This window comes from Saimiri boliviensis, chromosome 1 (genome assembly GCF_048565385.1).
Source record: "Saimiri boliviensis isolate mSaiBol1 chromosome 1, mSaiBol1.pri, whole genome shotgun sequence".
Classification (NCBI taxonomy): domain Eukaryota; kingdom Metazoa; phylum Chordata; class Mammalia; order Primates; family Cebidae; genus Saimiri; species Saimiri boliviensis.
This window is the reverse complement of record NC_133449.1, coordinates 176081464-176106049: the sequence shown is the minus strand read 5'-3', so window position 1 is coordinate 176106049 and position 24586 is coordinate 176081464. Positions and strand designations below refer to the sequence as shown.

At 38.1% G+C, this 24586-nt stretch overlaps 1 protein-coding gene across 2 annotated transcripts in view; it reads right to left on the bottom strand.

Annotated features, from left to right (window-relative positions):
- Positions 1 to 261: 261 nt before the first annotated feature.
- The window catches only part of CDKL3 (cyclin dependent kinase like 3), a 63169-nt gene continuing 38844 nt past the window's right edge, over positions 262 to 24586 (bottom strand). Inside the window, exons 1-9 of one of the 2 annotated variants that reach the window (XM_010338718.2) lie at positions 22790 to 22918; positions 20358 to 20497; positions 11180 to 11268; positions 7444 to 7597; positions 7038 to 7342; positions 5499 to 5592; positions 2665 to 2827; positions 716 to 813; positions 262 to 339 (exon numbers count right to left, since the gene is read on the bottom strand). In XM_010338718.2, coding sequence (XP_010337020.2) covers positions 265 to 339; positions 716 to 813; positions 2665 to 2827; positions 5499 to 5592; positions 7038 to 7342; positions 7444 to 7597; positions 11180 to 11268; positions 20358 to 20497; positions 22790 to 22874 — 1203 coding nt within the window. In that variant the 5' untranslated portion in view covers positions 22875 to 22918 and the 3' untranslated portion in view covers positions 262 to 264. Of the gene's footprint in view, positions 340 to 715; positions 814 to 2664; positions 2828 to 5498; positions 5593 to 6993; positions 7343 to 7443; positions 7598 to 11179; positions 11269 to 20357; positions 20498 to 22789; positions 22919 to 24586 lie in introns of those variants that run through there. The other variant, XM_074381508.1, reaches the window with a different exon arrangement.

The following is a 24586-nucleotide window of genomic DNA, read 5'->3' as shown; positions in this document are numbered from 1 at the left end:
CGCAATCTTGGCTCACTGCAACCTCCGCCTCCCAGGTTCAAGCAATTCTCCTGCTTCAGCCTCCCAAGTAGCTGGGACTACAGGCACACGCCACCATACCCAGCTAATTTTTTTGTATTTTTAGTAGAGACAAGGTTTTACCATGTTGGCCAGGATGGTCTTGATCTCCTGACCTCGTGATCTGCTCATCTTGGCCTCCCAGAGTGCTGGGATTACAGGCGTAAGCCACCGTGCCTGGTGGGGACTGGGGATATTTCAACAAGATTACCTGATAGTTAGCTGAGAGCAAATATTTGTGAAAATAGGACAGTAGGCAGACAGCAGAGATGGGGGAATAAACTGGAGAGAAAACAACAAGGAAGGAAGAGGCTAAAGACAAAGACACACATGCTTTGGCCATATAAACATGTATTTATACTATTCATCATTTTCACTAGTCTGTCTTACCTGCCTGATATCTGACACTACACATAATACAGATTCTATTTTCCATGGGTACCATGCATTCTGATCACTCAACATTACCCCCAAACAATAACTTTTAGAAACTTTTATTAATTGGTTATTCTAGGAAAATACAGATCTGTTTCTTGAGTTCAAAGATTATAGAATTTTGAATTTTTATATAGCTTTCCAATAGTGATAGCTAAATTTATACATAATCAAGTGCTCTAAACAACATGCCTTAGTAAAAGCTATATACAAAAAGAGTTACCTCTTGTTTTTCTTGATTTTGATCCGCATTAAGTAAAGTTGTTATTTTAGGTGAATCTGTTTTCTTTGACTCCCTCTTCAGCATTTTTATCTGTTTAGCTTTTGCAAAAATATACAAAACAATGAAAATTTGTTATTCCTACTTTGAAATTTTACTTTCCTTTTCAAGAATTTCAAATAGAAATTCTGATATCCACTAAGTTAGTTTCTCAGTTTATTACAAAGGAACAAAATAAATTATAAGTTGTAATGGTAAAATATGGTAAATTATTTGTTTTATAACTTTACAAATAGTCTACCAAGTATTAAAATAAGACATTTATTTTATTATTCTCAGTGTAACTGTTCCGTGGATCAGATAATTCCTCTTGAACGTACAAGGATTATATTCTTGCTATTATATTAACTTTTCACAAGGTGTCACTGTTCTTTAAAGAAAAATAAGAACATTTATTCAAGACAAAAATAAGTTTCATTCCAAGATAAATGCTATGTTTATAAATCTTTTATTTTATTTATTTTATTTTATTTATTTATTTTTTTATTAAGATGGGGTTTCACCATGTTGGCCAGGCTGGTCTTGAACTCCCGAGCTCAGGTGATCCACCTGCCTTGGTCTCCAAAGTGCCTGGATTACAGGCATGAGCCACCACACCCGGCCAAGACAGAGTCTTGTTCTGTCACCCAGGCTGGAATGCAGTGGCGTGATCTCAGCTCATTGCAACATCTGCCTCCTGGGTTCAAGCGATTTTCCTGCCTCAGCCTCCCAAGTACCTGGGATTATAGGCATGAGCCACCACACCCAGCTAATTTTTGTATTTTTAGTAGAAATAGGGTTTTGCCATATTGGCCAGGGTTGTCTCAAACTCCTGACCTTAACTGATCTGCCCATCTTTCCCTCCCAAAGCGCTGGGGTTACAGGTGTAAGCCACTGCACCCAGCCTATAAATCTTATCTGTTAAGTCCTTGGATGCCCAAAATATATCTAAAATTCCTGATACAATATGGGTAAATGATCATGAAGAAACATAGAAAGACATTTTACTCCAGGTCATATACCAAACCAAATTTCTCAAACACTGCTTTAACAGTTCAACAACATTGAGCTAATAAAAAAATTATCCTTTGCGGCCAGCTGCAATGGCTCATGCCTGTAATCCCAGCACTTCAGGAGGCCAAGGCGGTTGGATCACCTGAGGTCATGAGTTTAAGACCAGTCTGGCCAACATGGTAAAACCCCATCTCTACAGAAAATACAAAAATTACCCAGATGTGGTGGCAGGCACCCTGTAGTCCCAGGTACTCAGGAAACTAGGCATGAGAATCACCTGAACCCAGGAGGCAGCAGTTGCATTGAGCTGAGATTGTTCCACTGCATTCCAGCCTTGGTGGCAGAGTGAGACTCTGTCTTTAAAAAAAACTAACTAAATAAATAAAATTTAAAAATTTTCCCTTTAAAGCTGTCTTAACTTCTCTTTATTATTTTTTTATTAAAAAATTTTTTTAGAGATGGGGCCTCACTATGTCACCCTGGAGTGGAGTGGAGGGGCATGATCATGGTTCACTGCAGTCTCAACCTCCTGGGTCAAGCGATCTTCCTACCTCAGCCTTCCAAGTAGCTGGGACTACAGGCGTACACCACCATGCCCAGCTAGCTTATTTTTTGTAGAGACAGGGTCTTGCTATGTTGCCCACGCTGGTCTCAAACTCCTGGGCTCAAGCAATCCTCCTGCATTGGCTTCCCAAAATGCTGGGATTACAAGCCTACACCTCTTTAAAATTATCTCCTTAAACTTGTACCCTTTATTTGACAATGGGGAGAAAATCTCATCTGCTGAAATGGTTTTCTCACATATTTACTGTTTTCTACCTAAGTCGCACTATAAGTTATATTATGAAAAAATCTTATAAAAGATATAATATTTGTAAAGCTATGCAACGAATGTGTACCTTCCATTACTTTTGTATCTTTTGATTGTATTGTGACAGGCAATTCTGGAAAATGGAATTTTTTCCTGTCAGATCTGGAAAAATTCAGCTTCCTTTTGTTCACATTTGCCATTTGGTCACTGTGACCTGTTTGCTCATTAAATATATCCTTCTCCATTTGGCTCTAAACAAACAAATAAACAAGCATTATTTTGAAGAAACGTGTCTAACTATTTATAGAATGACAAGCCTATAATTGCTAGCCATTTGGATGGTATAAGATAGATATAACAATTACTTTAATAATTAAGAAGATTTAGAATAGAATACTGTTGAACATATCAACAGATCAAACTCCAATAAAAGTTTCATAAAGCAAACATTTTAGCATATTTAATATTCTGAGCATAATAGTCTTGCTCATGAGAACCACAATAACAATAATATTATTTTGAGACAGTCTTGCTCTGTCGCCCAGCTGGAGTGCATTGGCACGATCATGGCTCATTGCAGTGTCAACTCCCTGGGCTCAAGTGATCTTTCCATCTCAGTGTCCTGAGTAGCTGGGACTACAGGCATGCACCACCATGCATGCCTAATTTTTAAATTTTTTGGAGAGATGGGGTCTTGTTATGTTGACTAGGCTGACCTCAAACTCCTGGGCTCAAGTGGTCCTTCTGCCTTGGGCTCCCAAAGTGCTGAGATTACAAGCATCTGCTACTGCACCCGGCCTTATTATTATCATTATTATTATTTTATTTTATTTTATTTTTTGAGATAGAGTCTTGCTCTGTTGCCAGGCACTAGGCTAGAGTGCAGTGGCACGATCTCTGCTCACTGAAACCTCTGCCTCCCAGGTTTGAGCAATTCTCCTGCCTCAGCCTCCCGGGTAGCTGGGACTACAGGCACACGCCACCATGCCCAGCTAATTTTTTTTGTATTTTTAGTAGAGACAGGGTTACACCATGTTGGCCAGGATGGTCTTGATCTCTTGACCTCGTGATCTGCCCGCCTCTGCCTCCCAAAGTGCTGGGATTACAGGCTTGAGCCACTGCACCCAGCCATCATTACTATTATTATGGAGGTAGAGTCTTGTTCTGTTGCCTGGGCTGGAATACACTGGTGCTCACTGTAGCCTCAACCTCTGGGGCTCAAGCCATACTTCCACCCCATCGTACCCCATCTGAAACCACAGCCACATGCCACTACACACGACTAATTTATTTTATGTCATTTTTTGTAGAGACAAGGTCTTGCTACATTGTTCAGGCTGGCCTCAAATTCCTGGGCTCAAGCAATCCTCCTAGCTCGGCCTCCCAGAATGCTAGGATTATAGGTGGAAGCCACTGTGCCTGGCCAGAACCACATTTTTTTTTTTCTTCTTCTTCTTCTTCTTTTTTTTTTTTTTTTTTGAGACAGAGTCTTGCTCTGTCACCCAGCCTGGAGTGCAGTGGTGTGATTTTGACCCACTGCAAACTCTACTCCCAGGTTCAAGTGATTCTCCTGCCTCAGCCTCCCAAGTAGCTGGAATTACAGTTGTCTGCCACCATGCCCAGCTAATTATTTTGTATTTTTAGTACAGACGGGGTTTCACCACGTTGGCCAAGCTGGTTTCGAACTCCTGACCTCAGGTAATCTGCCTGCCTCAGCCTCCCAAAGTGCTAGGATTACAGGTGTGAGCCACCACGCCTGGCCAACTTTTCATTTTTAATACTATTCATTGCACTCTGACTTTGAACAAATTGCTTCAGTTCATTTTCTTAACAACTTATTTACCTATCTACAAAATGATATGCTTTGTAAACACTGGGAACACCCAAAGGAAAAAAAATTAGTTGCACATCCAGCATGTGGAAAACATTCTGTGTTACCAGATTTTTGTTTATTTGAAAACAGATCATAAAATCGTCTAGCTCAATGAACACTCTTCCACAATGTAATGTGTAGTATCCCACCATATGAATGTACCCTAATGTACTTAATTAGTCACCTGCTCTTGGACATATTTTTATTGTTTTCAGTTTTTATTATTATAATTAACATTGTGCTTCAATTTTGAATAAATCACTTTCACATGTAAAAAGTTGGGAGATCCCATTAGAGATGAATAACACAAAATACACCAAAAACAAAACAAAACAAAAGTTGAGAGGGGATAAACTACATCAATTACTTTTTCTAGTGAAAGTAAGTTGTATTTATTTGGCAATTGTTTTTAATCCATAAAGATATTAAAAACATTTTTTGGAAGTGAAAAAAACAAAACTTGTGACTTCTAAAGGTGGAAACCTTAACTTACTCTGCCCAAGTCACATATTAAATACATAAATTAAGATATATGCAGTTAATTAAAATTATGAAAGCACTAAGAAAATAATGGCCTATTTTCATCTCAGGAATAAAAAAAGAAACTAAGAGCACATTTTTAAAGGTGTTAGAGGCTGGGTGTGGTGGCTCACACCTTTGGGAGGCTGAGGTAGGAGGATCCCTTGAGCCCAGGAGTTTGAGACCAGCCTGGACAACATAGTAAGACTGTCTCTACAAAAAATGAACAAAATTATCTGGGCATAATGGCACAACCTGAAGTCTCAGCTACCTGGGAGCCTGAGGTGGGAAGATTGCTTGAGCCCAGGAAGTTGAGGCTGCGGTTAGCTGAGATCGTACCACTACCCTCCAGCATGGGCAACAGAGAGAGAGAGTGTGTCTCAAACACACACACACACACACACACACACACACACACACACACACACACAACACAAACAAAAAGGTTCTAGAGCCCTAAAGATAGAGAAAAGGAAAAAATAAGTAATGTTAAAAGAGGTCATATTTTAATGTATAGCTTCTTGCCTTACTTGAATAGGACCTGTATCCTCTTGCCTGCTATTAGGCATAACTTGTCCAGTAGACTGTGAAGAAGTTCGTTGCTTTTTTGCTCTCTCATTTAACCTAATATTTAAAAATGAATAAGAAGTTATTAGAACTCCCCAGAAATGCCTTTGCTTTTTTTGTTTGTTTGTTTTTTGTTTTTTAGGCAGAATCTCACTCTGTCACCCAGGCTAAAGTACAGAGGCACGATCTCAGCTCATTGCAACCTCTGTCTTCCGGGTTCAAGCGATTCTCTTGCCTCAGCCTCCTAAGCAGCTGGGATTACTGGTGTGCTCCACCACACGCAGCTAATTTTTGTATTTTTGTAGAGACAGTGTTTTGCCACATTGGCCAGACTAGTCTCAAACTCCTGAGCTAAAGTGATCCACCTGCCTCGGCCTCCCAAAGTGCTGGGATTACAGGCATGAGCCACTGTGCCCAGCCGAAATGCCTTTAATTTAGCTTCAGGCATGAATAAATTACGGCTTGGAAGTCTACTGTTTGAACACTGAGTACCAAAATGCAATAGTCAGTCCTTACATACCAACTGCTCTAAGGAGAGAGGTGGTAACAGGGCAGAGAACAATTAATGCATGCTAACATCATTGGTGACGGGCATATTGGGGGGTCACTCCTGCCGGACTATTTGTCCCCTTCGATCTGTTCTGAATTTGGATCTCTTAACTACTGGCTTTCTCAATTTATGAACTTACTGTCCAAGACTGACTGGCTTACAACCATTGTTACTGGCACCATGGTTTTGGGATCACCTCACAAACAATTGGGCTCTTGCAGTCTGTAGCCTGCTGTAACTTTGGACTGACACAGACATGTCCACCTGCTCACCTCTGCAGACCACTGGGCTTCACAATCTGTAGCCCAAACCAGTCTGCTAGAATCCTCTTAGCTAAGGAACCCAGTCTCTTTCCTCCCCTAGAATGATAGCAGTCTCCCTAAATTTTGAAGTGGCCCTACTGCTTGGCTGGACAGACCCGCACCATCCATCATTCAGTCCTTGGTCAACCAGACTCATGGACCAGTCTCTCAATCTGTGTCAGAGGTTAAATCTAAAACTGGCCTAATATGCTGTTTTTCTCCCAAAATATTTCATCTTGAAAGGCTATATGACTTACGAAAGATTATTTTTTACTATCCTTTCTCCACTTAGAGAATTTGCTATGATACAGAAATAAAGTTTATTTTGTTATACCAAGGCACATTGATACCAGAACGCAGGTCATATCACCTTTTTTTCTCTTCAAAAAGAAAAACATTTTTCTAAGTGTCTTTTATTTTTAATGAGGTTTTTCCAAAAGACGTTAGTGAAAATTTAAACATCTATAATGGCCAAGAAAAGTTAATTTCTTCTACAGCGTTCATAAGAAGCACTCAGTAAATGGCCCATTATAGTTTTAACTTCAATATATTTTCTTCAAGTTCAGTTTACATACAGACATTATGAACATTTGAAATACCATTATACAGGAACATTGTATTATTTAGGTTTCTTCTCTGTTACCGCTCACCTCACACTGGGGTGAAAGAGATTTAAATTGAGATTTGCAGCTATCAAATTACTGTTAGTTAGATTGATGGGTGGCATTGTCACAGAACTTCCACAATGTGGATACTCTTTCAAGCCATTACAGTCAGTGTTGGGGTTGATAGGGTTTGGTGGTTCAATGGTAGCATGAACATTTTCATTTGTATCCTGTTGACAAAGTCCACTTTCATACTCCATCCTTTTCAGTTCTAAGGTATCTCCTCTTCCTCCTTTGACTTTAATAACTCTGACTTTGATCTCATTGGGCTTTTTGTCTTTTTCTATTTCCTGGAATAAATACATCCAAAATCGGAGTCATGAGAACAGTTGTCACTAGAGTCTAACTATAATATAATTATACTAGCTGAAACAAAAACCAAAGTTCTTACCTTTCCCAAAACTGAGCTACTTAGCAGTTTATTGGTATAAACTGTATTTCTTTCATCTTTCCTAGGTTCATTTTCTTTAGAACTCTCTTTTGGCTTTATTAGTGAATTGACTCTTGCTTCCTGCAGTAATTTAGCTTTCAGTTCTGGCATGAATCTGATAAAACAAGCAACAGCAACGAGTATATCTTTTTATATATGCAGATGGAGTATTTTATCTTGAATGAACCACTTCATCCAATTAATTTATATTTCAGCTACAGCATAAATAATGTTGTCTAATTATAATGCATGCCAAGAAATGGCCCAACATTTACCTAATAAAAGTTGCTTTCTGGTAAAGATACATCTTTCAAAAATTACACTATGGAATCTACTATATAAAATTTTACAAAATAGATTTGTACTAATTAGATTCCTTTTGTGATGCAAACTTTGCTTAAAAAATTGCTTTTAATTTTGATAAAGATACTATTATTTTCAAGGAAGATTCACATCACTTTGGCCTTTTTTTGGTTCTTTAAAGTAACAGAACTTTAAAAATGAACTAACTAGCTTCTGAAATCTTACTCTAGAGAAACGTTAACAGAATACATTCATATTGGAGAGAGATTATTTTGGTTTTTTAAGAGTTTTTTTTATTAGAAAGTCCACTCATATTGTTCAAAGCTCAAAAGTCTATACTGAAAAGTTTCCTTCCCACCCCTTCCCTGAACTGCACAAGTCCCCCCCTTGAAGCAGTTACAACTAACTATCAATTTGAGCAAGTTTTAAAACATCAGCCCATCAATGAATTCTTCCCTTGTGCAGCCCACTCTTGCCAGTGCTGTGCAGGGCACAGGCCTAATGACAAGCAGTGTGAAGAGATGAAAAAAATAAAGAACCAGTGTGATTAGTATGGCTAGATGAGAAAATGTCACACTTCCGTCAAATCTCCCTTGAATTACAGAAGGTCCATGAAACAAAGAGGCATCTTATCAAAGGAAGAGGTCTTACCCAAACATTTTCTGAGGATTCTATAAATTGAACTCAAGGTACTTTCACCCCACAATAATAAAAGCCTAATATCTAAATGTCCAAAAAAAATCAACTTGGTGTTTGTAGAACTGATAGGAAGCAACTTTTTAATTCAATAACTGGCATCTTTTTTTTTTTTTTTTTTGGAGTCAGGGTCTCTCTCTCTGTTGCTGAGGCTGCAGTGCAGTGGCACACTCATGGCTCACTGCAACCTTGACCTCCTACTAGACTCAAGCAATCCCCTACCTCAGCCTCCCTAGTAGCTGGGACTACAGGTATACTCAAACGTGCCCAGATAATTTTTGTATTTTTTGTAAAGACATGGTTTTGCCATGTTGTCAAGGCTGGTCTTGAACTCCTAAGTTCAAGCCATCCACCTGCTTTGGCCTTCCAAAGTGCTGGGAACACAGGCATGAGCTTCTATGCCCAGCCAATAATGCCCACTTTTTTATCAATGGCACTTTAAAAAACATTTTTTTATTCTTTTATTTTTTTGAGATAGAGTTACACTTTGTCACCCAGGCTGGAGTGCAGTGGTGTGATCTTGGCTCACTGCAGCCTCAGCCTCTCAGTTCCAAGCAATTCTCCTGTCTCAGCTTCCTGAGCAGCTGGGACTACAGGTGCATGCCCACACCCAGCTAATATTTTATATTTTTAGTAGAGACAGAGTTTCACCATGTTGGCCAGGCTGATATTGAACTCCTGACCTCATTTGATCCACCGACTTTGGCTTCCCAAAGTGCTGGGATTACAGGCATGAGCCACCGTGGCTGACCAATGGCACTTTAACTATATCATCTTATTTTTTTAGAGTAAAATTCCTGATATGCTTCAAGTTCTAGTCACTCTCAAAGATTGTCTTTGCTTTTTCTATTTAGTCTATCTCCAAGAGCAGTTCCTGAACTTTTCCATATCTGACCTTAGCTCCATCACATTTTTAATGGATGTCCATTTTTCTAATGTCATGTCCAAAACAAGCTGAATGGTTTTGCAGTTAATGAGAAACTTTTCCTGTTTCTTTCAAAGCCCAAATAGAAAATGGTGTTTTTCCATGGAATACTATGCAGCCATAAAAAAGGATGAGTTAATGTCCTATTTAGGGACATGGATGAAGCTGGAAACCATCATTCTGAGTAAACTAACACAAAAATAAAAAACCAAACACTGTTCTCACTCATAAGTGGGTGTTGAACAGTGAGAACATGTGGACACAGGGAGGGAAATATCACACACTGGGGCTTGTCGGCAGGTGGGGAGCTAGGGAAGGGACAGCATTAGGAGAAATATCTAATGTAAATGACAGGGTGATGGATGCAGCCAACCACCATGGCACGTGTATACCTATGTAACAAACCTGCATGTTCTGCACATGTACCCCAGAACTTAAAGTATAATAATAAAAAAGAAAATGGTGTTTTTTTCAGAAATATGGCTGATTCATGAATCTAAATTGTCATATAGATTATATGCTGAGCATGTTATAGACAATGTGGGGCACAGAAGACCTGTAAGAAGCATGGCACCTGTTTTCAGAGAACTTCCAATTTCATGGGTAGGATGACAGCAGGCACTATGGCCGGGCACGACGGCTCACGCCTGTGATCCCAGCACTTTGGGAGGCCAAGGTGAATGGATCACCTGAGGTCAGGAGTTCAAGACCAGCCTGGCCAACACGGTGAAACCCCATCTCTACTAAAAGTACAAAGATTAGCCAGGCATGGTGGTGTGTGCCTGTAATTCCAGCTACTAGGGAGGCTTGAAGAATTGCTTGAACCCAGGAGGTGGAGGTTGAAGTGAGCTCAGATTGTGCCACTGTACTCCAGCCTGGGCAACAGAGTGAGACTTTGCCTTAAAAAAAAAAAAAAAAAAAAAAAAAAAAAAAAAAAAAAAAAAAAGACAACAGGCACTACAACAGAGAATAAGTAGAAAAATAATTTGGGCAGTACATTAATTATGATAAATGGATGTCATTAGAAGAAGAAAAACCAGACTATTCTCTGAGTCAGAGGTCCAAACAGGAATAAAGCTAAGAAATATTGATTGCTTATTTAATGTTATCTCTGGTCTATGATGACATTGAAACTGTAGTATGTAAAGAGCTGAGCACACTACCTAGGACATGGTAACTGTATAATGAATGTTAACTGTAATTATTTTTTATTATTAGATTTTTTATTTCTTTTTTTTTTAGATAGGGTCTCAACCTGTCATCTAGGCTGGAGTGCAGTGGTGCAATCTCGGCTCACTGCAACCTCCACCTCCAGGGTTCAAGCCATCCTCCCACCTCAGCCTCCTGAGTAGCTGGGACTTTAAGCGTGTGCCACCACACCTAGCTAATTTGTGTTTTTTGTAGAGGCAGGGGTCTCCTTATGTTGCCCAGGCAGGTCATGAACACTGCAGCTCAAAGAATCTGCCCACCTGAGCCTCCCAAAGTGCTGGGATTACAAGTATAATCCTGAAATGCGTGAAGTTCTAGTCACCCTCAAGGATTCTCTTTGAATCCTTGAGGATTACAGGCGTGAGCTACTCTGCCCATCCTATTATTAGACTTTTCATTCATGACACATATTAAGTCTACTATCTTCCTAGTCAATTCCTAATACAATAAATCAATAATTTTTTGTTAAACTGAATATTTCTGTTATGTAAAAGTAACCTATACAGCAATTTTCCTGCTAGTAAAATATCCTAAAAAAAGAACACATTAACTCAAAATGCTTACTTTTCAATAAATCCATCTCTAGTAAAATACTCGTGACGCAAAAGATCACTAGAGGATATCCTGCCAGCAGGATCAATTTGTAAACAAGCCTAGAAAATGAAAAAGATTTTAATAAGTAAGCTCTCGACAGGGCTCCATATGGCAAAAATTAAATTTATTCAACAAATTAAAAAGTAATTATCCAGATCAGAATGCATTCTTGAAAAGATGGAGTTGGACCACAGGAATTTCTGGTAGTGAGTTCTGTTTATTTCCCTAAGGAATTTGCACTTGCAAAACATTATTATAGGTTAAATGTCCCATGATTCTAGCCAAAACAGAGGTCAGTCTGTTTCTGCTGAAATTAGCAAAATTTAATTAGACCATTTTGATCCTCTTTTCTACCCTGTGAGGTGGAAAGTTTACGGATAATCATTTGCATTTTACAGATGTAGAAGCATGATTACTAGTTTGCCAAACATGAGTTTTAACCCATGTTGTTTTACTCCTAATCCAGTGCTCTTTCTATAGCATAATACAATTTTGCAAAGATTCAAGTCCCTAAATCTTTCAATAACCCATTATTAAAACAACTCTTTTCTGTTTCCCTGCCTTCATATAGAAACAAACAAAAAATGGAAGTTTTGAATGTTAAGTTGTACATAATAAATTTATATGTAGTTAAATAACAATTATAAATAGAACATATTTCTTTAATCAAAATATTAAAGACAGATTTTGAATAAAAGGCATCTGCTTTATAATTTTCATTCTTCCTGTGAAAGGAGGGAAAACATAGTAGCAGTTAACTTCTTTTTTGCGGAGATGAGAGTTTCGTTATGTTTGAGGCTGATGAGATTCAAGAGAGTCTCCCACCTCAGTCTCCCAAAGTGCTGGAATTACAGAAGACAGCCACCATGCTTGGTCTTTTAAAATTTTTTGAGAGACAGATTCTTACTCTGTTGCCCAGTCTGGAGTGTAGTGGTGCAATTATAGCTCACTGGGGCCTTAAACTCCTTGGCTCAAGATATCCTCCTGCCTTAGCCTCTTGAGTAGCTCAAACTACAGACACATGCCACCATGCCTGACTAGTAACTTTTACTGATGCTTACTACATACCAGACAATGTTCCAGCTTTTTTCTTCATTCCATCCCAACAACAACCCTACAAAGTATTATTAATATTACCCTCACTATACAGATGAGGAGACTGAGGCCCAGAGAGATTAAGTAATTTATCTAAGATCTCATAAGCACAGGAGCCACAATTAAAATCCAACAAATCCAAGATAATTGTATACAATATTATGTTTCTGTTTATTTCAAAATGCATATTCAAGTTGATTCACAGAAAAAAAAATCTAGAGATCTGCTGTACAATAATGTGCATGTAGTTAAAAATACCATACTGTACACTTAATAATTTTGTAAGAAGGTAGATTCTGGCCGGGCGCGGTGGCTCACACCTGTAATCCCAGCACTTTGGGAGGCTGAGTCGGGCAGATCATGAGATCATGAGGTCAGGAGTTCAAGACCAGACTGGCCAACATCATGAAACCCCGTCTCTACTAAAAAATACAAAAATTAGCTAGGCATGGTGGCTCGTGCCTGTAATCCTACTACTTGGGAGGCTGAGGTAGGAGAACTGCTTGATGGGACCAGGGAGTCGGAGGTTGCAGTGAGCCGAGATTGCGCCATTGCACTCCAGCCTGGGCTATAGAGCGAGACTCCATCTCAAAAAAAAAAAAAAAAAAAAAAGAAGGTAGATTCCATGTTATATGAGTTTTTAAAACAAAACAAAACAAAACAAAACAAAATAAAAAACACTGATTTACAAAAGAGAATTATTTAAGTCTATCACCTACTTAGTGATGTGGCAATACCTAGGTCTTTAAATCCGCAGCTACTTAAGAATATGTGCTTATTTTAGAACATAATAGTAATCTATCACTAAAACATAATAAGAAAAATGCTAAAAGGTCTGACCAAATCATAGAGACAGACAAATTAGAGGCAGTCCTTCTGTGAATATAATTCAGGGAATTTAAATATATGCCCTACTTTGGAAAATGTAAAATATGACGCTTCGGGAAACAGATTGGCAGTTTCTTTAAAAATTAAACATATGCCTACCCATGACCCAGCCATTATGTTCTTAGATATTTCTGCAAGAGGAATGAAAATACATTGTGTGTTTCACACAAAGATGAACATGAATGTTCTCATGGCAACTTTGTGATAGCGAAAAATGGGAAACAATCCAAATGTCCATCAACAGGGAAGGGATTTTTTTTAAATGTGGCATAGTCATATAATGAACCACTAGTCTGCAGAAAAAGGAATTGCTGATACATACAAAAACATGAATGAATCTCTAAACCGTTATGCTGACTGGAAGAAGTCAGATTTTTATAAAAGAGTACCTACTGTATGATTATGTTTATATAAGATTCTGGAAAATGCAAACTAATCTATGGGAACAGAAAGCAAATCAGTGGTTATCTGGGGACAGAAATGGAAGAAAAGATGAATTGTAAAAGGATACAATGAAATTCTGGAGAGTGATGGAGATGTTAGATTGTGTGTGTGTGTCTGTCTGTGAGTGTGTGTGTTAGGTATCTTGATTACAGTGGTGGTTTCATGTGTGTATACATGTATCAAAACTCTTCAAATTATACATTTTAAGTACTTGTAGTTTACTGTCCATAAATTATACCCCAATACCATTGTTTAGAAAATTTATATCTAGGAAAAATACATGCCCTACATCAGATATTCAAAAGTATTTTAAAGTTACAATAAAAAATCAAAGTTGTACTACTTCTAGAATAAAGAGAAAAATCAATGGAACAGAAACACACTACACATGTATAAGCATTTTGCCTAAGATAAATGTAGCATTCCAAATCATTGGATGATTCTAATTGTTAAAAAAAAAAAAAAAAAAAAGCATATTGCAAGTCTTGCAAAAGTATTGTAAAACTTATGATAAAAGATTAGTGTGTTTTTTTCACAAATCAATAAGATAAATATTTTAGTTGACAAATAGGTTAAGGATTCTTTTCTCCTTTTTCTTTTTTCTTTTCTTTTTTTTTTTGAGATGGAGTCTTGCTCCTGTCACACAGGCTGGAATGCAGTGTGCAATCTCAGCTCACTACAACCTCCACCTCCCAGGTTCGAGCAATTCTTCCTCAGCCTCCCGAATAGCTGGGATTACAGACATGCACCACCACGCCCAGCTAATTCAAACTCCTGACCTCAGGTGATCCACACACTTCGGCCTCCCAAAATGCTAGAATTACAGGTGTGAGCTACCGCACCCGGCCTCTTTTTTTCTTTTTTTTTTAGACAGGGTCTGTCACCCAGGCTACGGTGCAGTGGTGCAAGCATAGACCAATGCAGTCTCAAACTCCTGGGTTCAAAGGATCCTCCTGCCTCAGCCTCCCAAATAGCTAAGACTACAAGTGGGTATCATGACACCCTACGATTTTGTTTGTTTAGAGACAGGATCTCACTATATTGCTGAGGCTGGGTCTGGAACACCTGGCCTCAAGCCAGCCTTCTCCTGCCTTGGCCTCTCAAAGTCCTGGGATTACATGCATGAGTCACCATGGCTGGTCTAAAGATTCTTAAAAAAAAGAAATGCAAATAGACAATGAATATTAGCATAATGTTTCTCTCTCCTCTAATGATATAAATACAATTTTAAAAAATACCTTCCAGATACTCAGGAGGATGGGTTGAGTTCACTAGCCTGGGCAACATAGCAAGACCTCATCTCAAATAACAATAATAATATCCAATGCTAAAGTGAGAGTGAGGATATAAAAACATATATATATCTGTGAAAGAAATAGCAAAATATCAAAACTTCTAAAAAATATAAATCCTTTGGCTTACTAAATCCACTTTTAATATATGTATTTTCTAAGACAGGGTCTCACTCTGCTGCCTAGGCTGGAGTGCAGTGGCACAATCACAGCTCACTGCAGCCTCAACCTCCCAGGCTCAAGCGATCCTCCCACCTGTCTCCCAAGTAGCAGGGACTATAGGCACATGCCACTGTGCTCGGCTAATTTTTTATTTTTTGTAAAGATAGGGCCTCCCTCTGTTTCCCAGGTGGGTCTTGAATTCATGGGCTCAACTGATCCTCCTACCTCAGCCTCCCAAAGTGCTAGGAGTATAGGCATGAGGCACTGCCCCCAAAACCTCTTCTAGTAATTTCTCCCAAAGAAATAATAAAACAAATGCATATAGACACATATAAAAAAATTTCATTGTCGTATCTTTACCAATAGTGGGGAGAAAATGAAAAGTAATTCAAATGTCCAAAAATACAAAATTAGATAAACTAATTGTATAGTCGTACAATGAAATATTATGCAACCACTGAAAACTATCATACAGTTCCATGTTTATTAAAACTGTAGTATGTTTAAATATACTGGTAAGTAAAAATAAACAGGTTACATAGGAGTGTGTAAAGTAAGACACCTTTCTAAAAGCATAAACTTCTATGCATCTATTTGGTTGGGAAAACTTTAGAAGCCTATAAACCAAATTGATAATAGTAATTTTTTTCTGGTTCATGTTAATTGAGAAAATCTGAACTTCTCCTTTTTGTTTACTGTGTATTTTATATTTTCTCTATAATTATTATGTATTTCTTATATTAGGTTGATGCAAAAGTAATTGCAATTCCTGCCATTACTTTCAAAATAAAAATAAATGAGTTTTGTACTAAATATGTTGGTATATTTATTACCTAGTTTAAAAATTTTATGTTTTTATTTTTATCATTTATTGATTTATTTTTGAGACAGAGTCTTGCTCTGTCACCCAGGCTGGAGTGCAGTGGTGTGATCTCAGCTCACTGCAACCTCCGTCTCCAAGGTTCAAGTGATTCTCCTGTCTCAGCCTCCTGAGTAGCTGGGACTACAGCCACACACCACCACGCCCAGCAAATTTTTCTATTTTTAGAAGAGATGGGGTTTCATCGTGTTGGTCTGGCTGGTCTTGAACTCCTGACCTCAGGTGATCCACCTGCCTCAGCCTCTCAAAGTGCTGGGACAACAGGCATGAGCCACTGTACCCAGCCAGTTTAAATAAAATTTAAATTTTGACCAGGAACAGTTGCTTATGCCTATAATCCCACTTTCAGAGGCCAAGGAGGAAGGATTACTAGAGGATAGGAGCTTGAGGTTGCAGTGAGCAATGATCACACCATTGCACTCCAGCCTCGGCAACAGAGTGAAACTGTAAAAAATAATTAACTAATTTTTTTTTAATGGGGCCTGGCTCTGTGGCACATGTGTGTAATCCCAATATTTTGGGAGGCTGAGGCAAGTCGATTGTTTGTGCCCAGGAGTTTGAGACCAGCCTGGGCAACATGGAGAAACTCAAACTCTACAAAAAAATACAAAAATTATCTGGCATGTTGGCATGTAACTGTAGTCCAGGCTACTCGGGAGGCTGAGTTGAGAGGATCAGTTGAGCCTGGGAAGTCGCAATTTCAGTGAGCTGAGGTCACACCACTGCACTCTGACCTGGGTGAAAGAGTGAGAGCCCATCTCAAAAAAAATAAATAAAGGCCGGGTGCAGTGGCTCACACTTGTAATCCCAGCACTTTGGGAGGCCGAGGCAGGTAGATCACCTGAGGTCAGGAGTTCGAGACCATCCTGACCAACATGGAGAAACCCCATCTCTACTAAAAATACAAACTTAGCCGGACATGGTGGTACATGACTATAATCCCAGCTACTTGGGAGGCTGAGGCAGAAGAATCGCTTGAACCCGGGAGGCAGAGGTTGTGCTGAGCAGAGATCATGCCACTGCACTCCAGCCTGGGCAACAAGAGCAAAACTCATCTCAAAAAGAAGGGGGGGGGGCAGGCACAGTGGCTCACGCCTGTAATCCCAGCACTTTGGGAGGCTGAGATGGGTGGATTATGAGGTCAGTTAGGAGTTCAAGACTAGCCTGCCTAACATAGTGAAACCCTGTCTCTACTAAAAACGCAAAAATTAGCCAGGCATGATGGAGCAAGCCTGTAGTCCCAGCTACTCGGGAGGCTGAGGCAGGAGAACTGCTTGAACTCAGGAGGCGGAGGTCGCAGTGAGCTAGATCATGCTACCGCACTCCAGCCTGGGCAACAGAGTGGGACTCCATATCAAAAAATAAATAAATAAGTAAACAGAGATCCAAGATGGCTGATCACTAGCAGCTCGGGAATGTAGCTCCCAGTGAAAACGCAAAGAACGAGAGGACGCCACACCTTCACATGAATTCTTGTTGCTCACGCACCAGGAGATTCCCAGCGGAGGAGCCCCACGGGTCGCCAGCGCGACTCTTGTGACCGGCGAAGCGGTTTTGCCGGAGCCTCAGAGCGTCGGTTCTCGGTGCAGAGTCAGAAAAGCACCATCAATCTTAACGCCGCTGATTTAGTCGGTGCAGTGGGTTGCTCAGATTTCGGCGCTGAGAATCAATAAGTTGGACGTCCACTCAGAAACCCAATTACAAAGACGGTAATTATAAAGACCACAGATGGATAAATCTACAATGAAGGCAAGAAAACAGTCAAAAAAGGCTGAGAATACCCAAGATCAGAACGCCTCTTCCTCAGCAGGGGATCCCAGTTCCTCATCAGCAACGAAACAAGGCTTGATGGAGAACGAGCGTGTTCCAATTACAGAAGCAGGCTTCAAAACGTGGATAATAAGAAACTTCTGTGAATTAAAAGAACTTGTTATAACACAATCTAAAGAAACTAAGAACTTTGAAAAAAGGTTTAACGAAATGTCAACAGGAATACAAAATTTAGAGAGGAAAATAAGTGAATTGATGGAGCTGAAAAACACAATACGAGAACTACGTGAAGTATGCACAAGTTTTAACAGCCGAATTGATCAAGCAGAAGAAAGGATATCAGAGGTCGAAGACCAACTTAATGAAATAAAACTAGAAGACAAGATTAGAGAAAAAAGGATAAAAAGGAATGAGCAAAGTCTCCAAGAAATATGGGACTATGTGAAAAGACCTAATCTACGCTTGATAGGTGTACCTGAATGTGACGAAGAGAATGAATCCAAGCTGGAAAATATGCTTCAGGATATTATTCAGGAAAATTTTCCCAACTTAGTAAGGCAGGATAATATCCAAATCCAGGTAATACAGAGAACACCACAAAGATATTCCTCAAGAAGAGCAACTCCAAGGCACATAATCGTCAGATTCACCAGGGTTGAAATGAAGGAGAAAATACTAAGGGCAGCCAGAGAGAAAGGTCAGGTTACCCACAAAGGGAAGCCTATCAGACTTACAGCAGATCTCTCAGCAGAAACCCTACAAGCCAGAAGAGAGTGGGGACCAATATTCAACATCCTTAAAGAAAAGAATTTTCAACCAAGAATTTCACATCCAGCCAAACTAAGCTTCATAAGTGAAGGAAAAATAAAGTTTTTTGTGAACAAGCAAGCACTCAGAGAATTCATCACTACCAGGCCTGCTTTACAAGAGCTTCTGAAAGAACCACTACACATAGAAAGGAACAAACAGTATCAGCCTTTCTAAAAAATACCAAAAAGTAAAGAACATTAATATAATGAAGAATTTATATCAACTAATGGGCAAATGGCAGTATTAAACTCACATACATTATTATTAATTCTAAATTTAAATTGACTAAATTCCCCAATTCAAAGACAGACAGGCAATTTGGACAAAAAACTAAAACTGTATGCTGCATCCAGACCCATCTCACATTCAAGGATACACAAAGACTCAAAACAAAGGATGGAGAGAGACTTACCAACCAACCAGAGAGCAAAAATAAATAAATAAAAAGCAGAAGTTACAATTTTTGCCTCTGATAAAATAGTATTTAAAGCAACAAAGATAAAAAGAAGCAAAGAAGGACATTACATAATGATAAAAGAATCAATGCAACAACAAGAAGAGTTAAAGGTCCTAAATATATATGCACCCAATACAGGAATACCCAGACATACAAGACTTATAAAGAGACTTAGACTCCCACACAATAATAGTGGGAGACTTCAACATTAATATTAGACAGATCAATGAGACAGAAAATTAACAACGATATCCAGGACTTGAACTCAGATCTGGAACAAGTAAACGTAATTAACATTTATAGAACTCTCCACTTTACACAAAATATACACTCTTATCAGTACCACATCATATCAACTTAGAAGTTTAAACGAAATGTTGGTTGGCTCCTTGTTTGTTACTCTCTTCCCTCATTTTCTTTCATGTCTCCATTATTAAGGATAATTATAGGCATACCCATATTTAGACTGCATTCTAGCCCGGGCAACAAAGCAATACCCCTATTCTCTCTCCCTCTTCCTCTTTCTCTTTCTTAAAAAAAAATAAAATAAAATAAAATAAATAAATAAGTAAACAAATAAAACCAAAAAAAATAATTTTTAAGTAATAAAAAGGAGCTATACAATGCTTTTATTTTCTCCAGTTCAAGATGGATTTTGGCCTTGGTGTATCTTCAGACGTTAAAACTACAGCTGCTAATGTCCTGTAGATATTTTAGTACCAAAAATAGGTCCCTAACCTAGCTAAACTAAATGTTAAAAGGTAGTGATAAACATAGTAAGTCCTTAGAATTTCTCCAGGTTATACCTAATTATCATTAAAATAGAGATAAATTAAATATAATGAACCTAATTATCTTAGGGAGCTTTCAGCTCTGACAGTCTATGAATTTTAATATTTCTCTACTAAAGACATAACTTTCTACGGATTACTTTAGGAATCCTTTCGGAATTTCATTAAAGTGATAATTTAAAACTGTATTATGTTTCATGCAAATTTCTCAGATATAAAGTCTTAATTTCTCAACATACATTAACTGGCTAGGCACAGTGGCTCATGCTTATAATCCCAGCACTTTGGGAGGCTGAGGTGGGCAGATCACTTGAGCTCAGGAATTCAGGACCGGCCTGGCCAACCATGGCCAACGTGGTGAAACCCTGTCTCTACTAAAAATACAAAAATTAGCTGGGTGTTGTGGCGGGCACCTGTAATGCCAACTACTCAGAAGGCTGAGGCAGGAGAATCTCTTGAACCTGGGAGGCAGGGGTTGCACTGGGCTGAGATCATACCACTGCATTCCAGCCTAGGTAACAGAGTGAGACTCTGTCTCAGGAAAACAACAGCAACATACATGAACTATATCTGCCAACAATCCATTAAGCTTTGGATATTTTTTTCTTGCATTTTTGGGATGTTGAACTTGAGGAAGGACTACCCCAGCAAAAATGGGGCTCTTGGAAAAGATATTCTGCAAGTGAGGTGTCAAATTGCCTGAAAAGAAAAAAAAATGTATATTTAAAAAACAGAGAAATGAATATATGATCAAAATAATCAAATTGCTATGTGATCTACATTAGATTACTAAAAACTTATATAAGGAAAAATAGCAATCATGTCTTTTAATTTCTTGAAGTTGAATAAAAAAACTTTCTGAATATGTCATTAAAAATTGAGGTTTCCTAAGTCATCTGCTGATAGCCCACAGGCAACAGGGGATGTAAATCCACCAGGTTTATTTGTTTTTCCTAAACTATAAGACATAATATGTAATGCTATCAGAAATTCCACAGCACAACTTTTATGCATTTCCATATGGGTATCCAAATGATTTTACTATCATCAGCAAAACAGGTTGAAACCTTACTCAAAACAGCTAAAATATTAAAGGTATTTAGAAATCAAAATTTGCAAAAAAAAAAAAAAAAGAAACCAGGCTAGAGAGTAGTAGCAGAATGAAAATAATTACAAATAGGAGTGGAAGGAACTAAGTTCTAGCAGTTTTGCTATAACCAGTTCTGTGACCTTGGGTAAATCTCTTCCTTTTTTATGCTTGGTTTTCTCATTTGTGAAATGATAGGATGAAACTCCACCATCTAAGATTCCTTCTGATATTAATCCCTTAACCAAAACTTCTTAAAAGACACACAAAAGTGAGGTGTCTTGAGGCTCTAAACTATATCTTAAATCATTAATTATCCAAATTTCACTGTTTTTAGAATTGTTCATAGTATCTTCCTCATAATCCTGTAATTATAAATTTATGTATAGCTTCCCTGCCACACAAAGAGCTTCTTACTCTCCTCATTCAGCAATAATAAAAAACAAATCTTGGCCAGGCATGGTGGCTCACACCTATAATCCCAGCACTTTGGGAGGACAAGATGGGTGGATCACTTGAGTTCAGGAGTTCGAGACCAGCCTGGACAACATGGCAAAACCCCAGCTCCACCAAAAATGCAAAAATTAGCCAGGCATGATGGCACGTGCCTATAGTCCCAGCTATTCAGCAGGCTGAGGTGGGAGAATCACCTGAGCCCAGGAAGTATGCCATAATTGCACTACTGCACTCCAGCTTGGATGACAAAGTGAGACCCTGTCTTAAAAAAATTAAAATTTAAAATTTAAAAAAAAAACCATAAATCTTGAAATTGTAATTTCAAGACTAACCATCATAATGTTTTGGTGGCCAAAGCAGATCATCAAATAATTAAACTCTCATTAAATATACTCTTTTTGTTTTGAGACAAGTCTCATTCCATTGCCCAGGCTAGAGTGCAGTGGCATGATCTTGGCTCACTGCAACCTCTGTCTCCTGGATTCAAGTGATTCTTATGCTTCAGCCTCCTGAGTAACTGTGATTACAGGTGCCTGCCACCACACCTGGTTAATTTTTTTTTTTTTTTTAATTTTTAGTAGAGATCAGGTTTCACTATGTTGGTCAGGTTGGTCTCTAATTCCTGATCTCAGGTAGTCTGCCTGCCTCAGCCTCCAAAGTGTTGGGATTACAAGTGTGAGTCACCATGCTTGGCCTTCATCAAATACGTTCTTGAACACAGCTATCTGGCTACCTAGTCTTATTTTCTTTAAAAAGAAAGGTGGTTGGCGAGACACGGGGCTCACCGCTTGTAATTGAAGTACTTTGGGAAGCTGAGGCAGGTGGATCATGAGATCTGGAGTTCAAGACCAGCCTGGCCTAGATGGTGAATCCCCGTCTCTACTAAAAATACAAAAATTAGCCTGGCATGTTGGCAGGTGCCTGAAATCCCAGCTCCTCGGGAGGCTGAGGCAGAGAACTGCTTGAACCCGGGAGGGAGAAGTTGCAGTAAGCCCAGATCATGCTACTGTACTCCAACCTGGGCAACAGAGAGAGACTCCGTCCCAAAAAAAAAAAAAAAAAAAAAAAGGGAGGCGGCGGCTTCTGAGTAAATAATTTCTATTTCCAAATGCTTTAAAAAACCATCTGACTCAACTCTATTTAAAAGTTCTTATATAGAGGTGCAAATATTTGTAGAAGCCTAATTTAAAAACAACTTTTGAACAAATTGAAGTACATTCCCATTGCACTATTTTTCTTAGCATCAACCATCAACATATGGCTTAGCTATTTGCATCCTAGCAAAGAATTTTCTACCTTCTTTATCAGCCCAAGGCACCCATCTGCTGCTATCAAAACAATATGCTTCCCTGTTCTTATACAGAAAAGTGAAATATGAAAATTAAGCAGAATTGATCTGGTAATATTTATTTTAGACATGTAACTCATGTTATTTCAGTAATACCTACCTACTTTCAAAACGATTTTATGGAGTAAATCCAAATCAGAGCTACTAGGAAGATAGGGATTTCCAGTGGCCATCTCAATGATCATACAGCCCAAAGCCCAGATATCCACAGGTCTCAAACAGATCAGAAAAAAAAAAAAATCACTTTTTCATGTAGAAATATATAAATATATTCTTAAAAATATGTTTAAATAAGGCCAAAGCCAAAGAAACAAGTGGTATCATTTGTAAGTTTTTCTTGTAGATCATATACCAGCTTTATAAGAATTGTTAACTGCTATATTGGTGAGGCTACAGGAAAGAAATAGTCCCATGTACTGTTCTGGGAGTATAAACTTATACAACTTCTTTGGAGGAAAAATTGGCAAAAGCCACCAAAATTTAAATTGCATATACTTCTGATCATATAACTTTATTCCTAGGATTTTATCCTAAGATATACTCACATGTGTATACAAATATAAATACGAGAATTTCACTGCAGCACTGTTTGTGGAAGAAAAAGATTGGAAACAACCAAAACATCCGTCTGTAAGGGAATGGCTAAGAAACTTTTTGTACAACCACACAATAAAATATTCATCTGTTAAAAATGATGAGGTAGGTCTATCTATATATGCAGAAATAGAATGATCCCCAAGATAAATTATCGAGCTAAAAAAGCAACATTCATGAAAGAAATCAAAGATCTAAATAAATGGAAAGATACTCCATGTTCATCAATACTCCATGTTACTCAATACTGTCAAGATGTCAGTTCTTCCAAGCTTTATGTAAAGAGTCAATGCAATCCCAATCAAAATCCCAGTAAATTAAAAATTGATAATTATATGAGGTAACATAATATGTCAATTAGCCAAATTTAGTCATTCTACAATGTATATATACCTCAAAACATTATGCTGCATACAATAAATACATACAATTTACTCTGTGAATTTTTTAAAAATCCTAGGAAATTATTTTGTAGATATTGACAATTGATTGCAAAGTTTATATGGAGAGGCAATAGACTCAGAACAGCCAATACAATATTGAAAAGAACAAAGACTGATACTACTTGACTTCAAGATGTTTTATAAAGCTATAATAAGCAAGATAGTATGGTGCTGGTGAAAGAATAGCCAAATAGATCAAGGGAACAGAATAAAGAACCCAGAAACAGACTTGCACCAATATACTCAATTGATTTTTAATAAAGGAACAAAGATAAATGAATAGAAAAAAAAGATAGTCTTTTCAGCAAATAGCACCGGGACATACAAAAACTGAATCTAAACACAGACCTTACACCTTTCACAAAAATTAACTCAAGATGCATGATAGACCTAAATATAAGATGCAAAACTGTAAAACCTCTAGACAATCACATAGGAAAACATCTAAATGGCTTGGGTTCGGTAATGAGATTTTAGATACAACACCAAAAGTGTAATTCACAAAAGAAAAAATTGATAGGAGGAACTTCATTAAAATTAAAATTTCTGCTCCATGAGAGATCATGTTATGCAAATGAAAAGACAAGCCACAAATCTGGGGAAAATATTTGCAAAATAATAAAGAATTTGTATCCAAAACATATAAAACTTAAAATTCAAGAGAACCCAATTAAAAAGTGGGCAAAAGATATGAGCATACAACTTACCAAAGAAGATATAAAGATGGCAAATAGGCAGATTAAAAGATGCCCAATATCATATGTCATCAGATAATTCCAAATTAAAATAATAATGAGTTACCATTACACACTTATTAGAATGCCTAAAATCCAAAATACTGACAACATCAAATTCAGGTG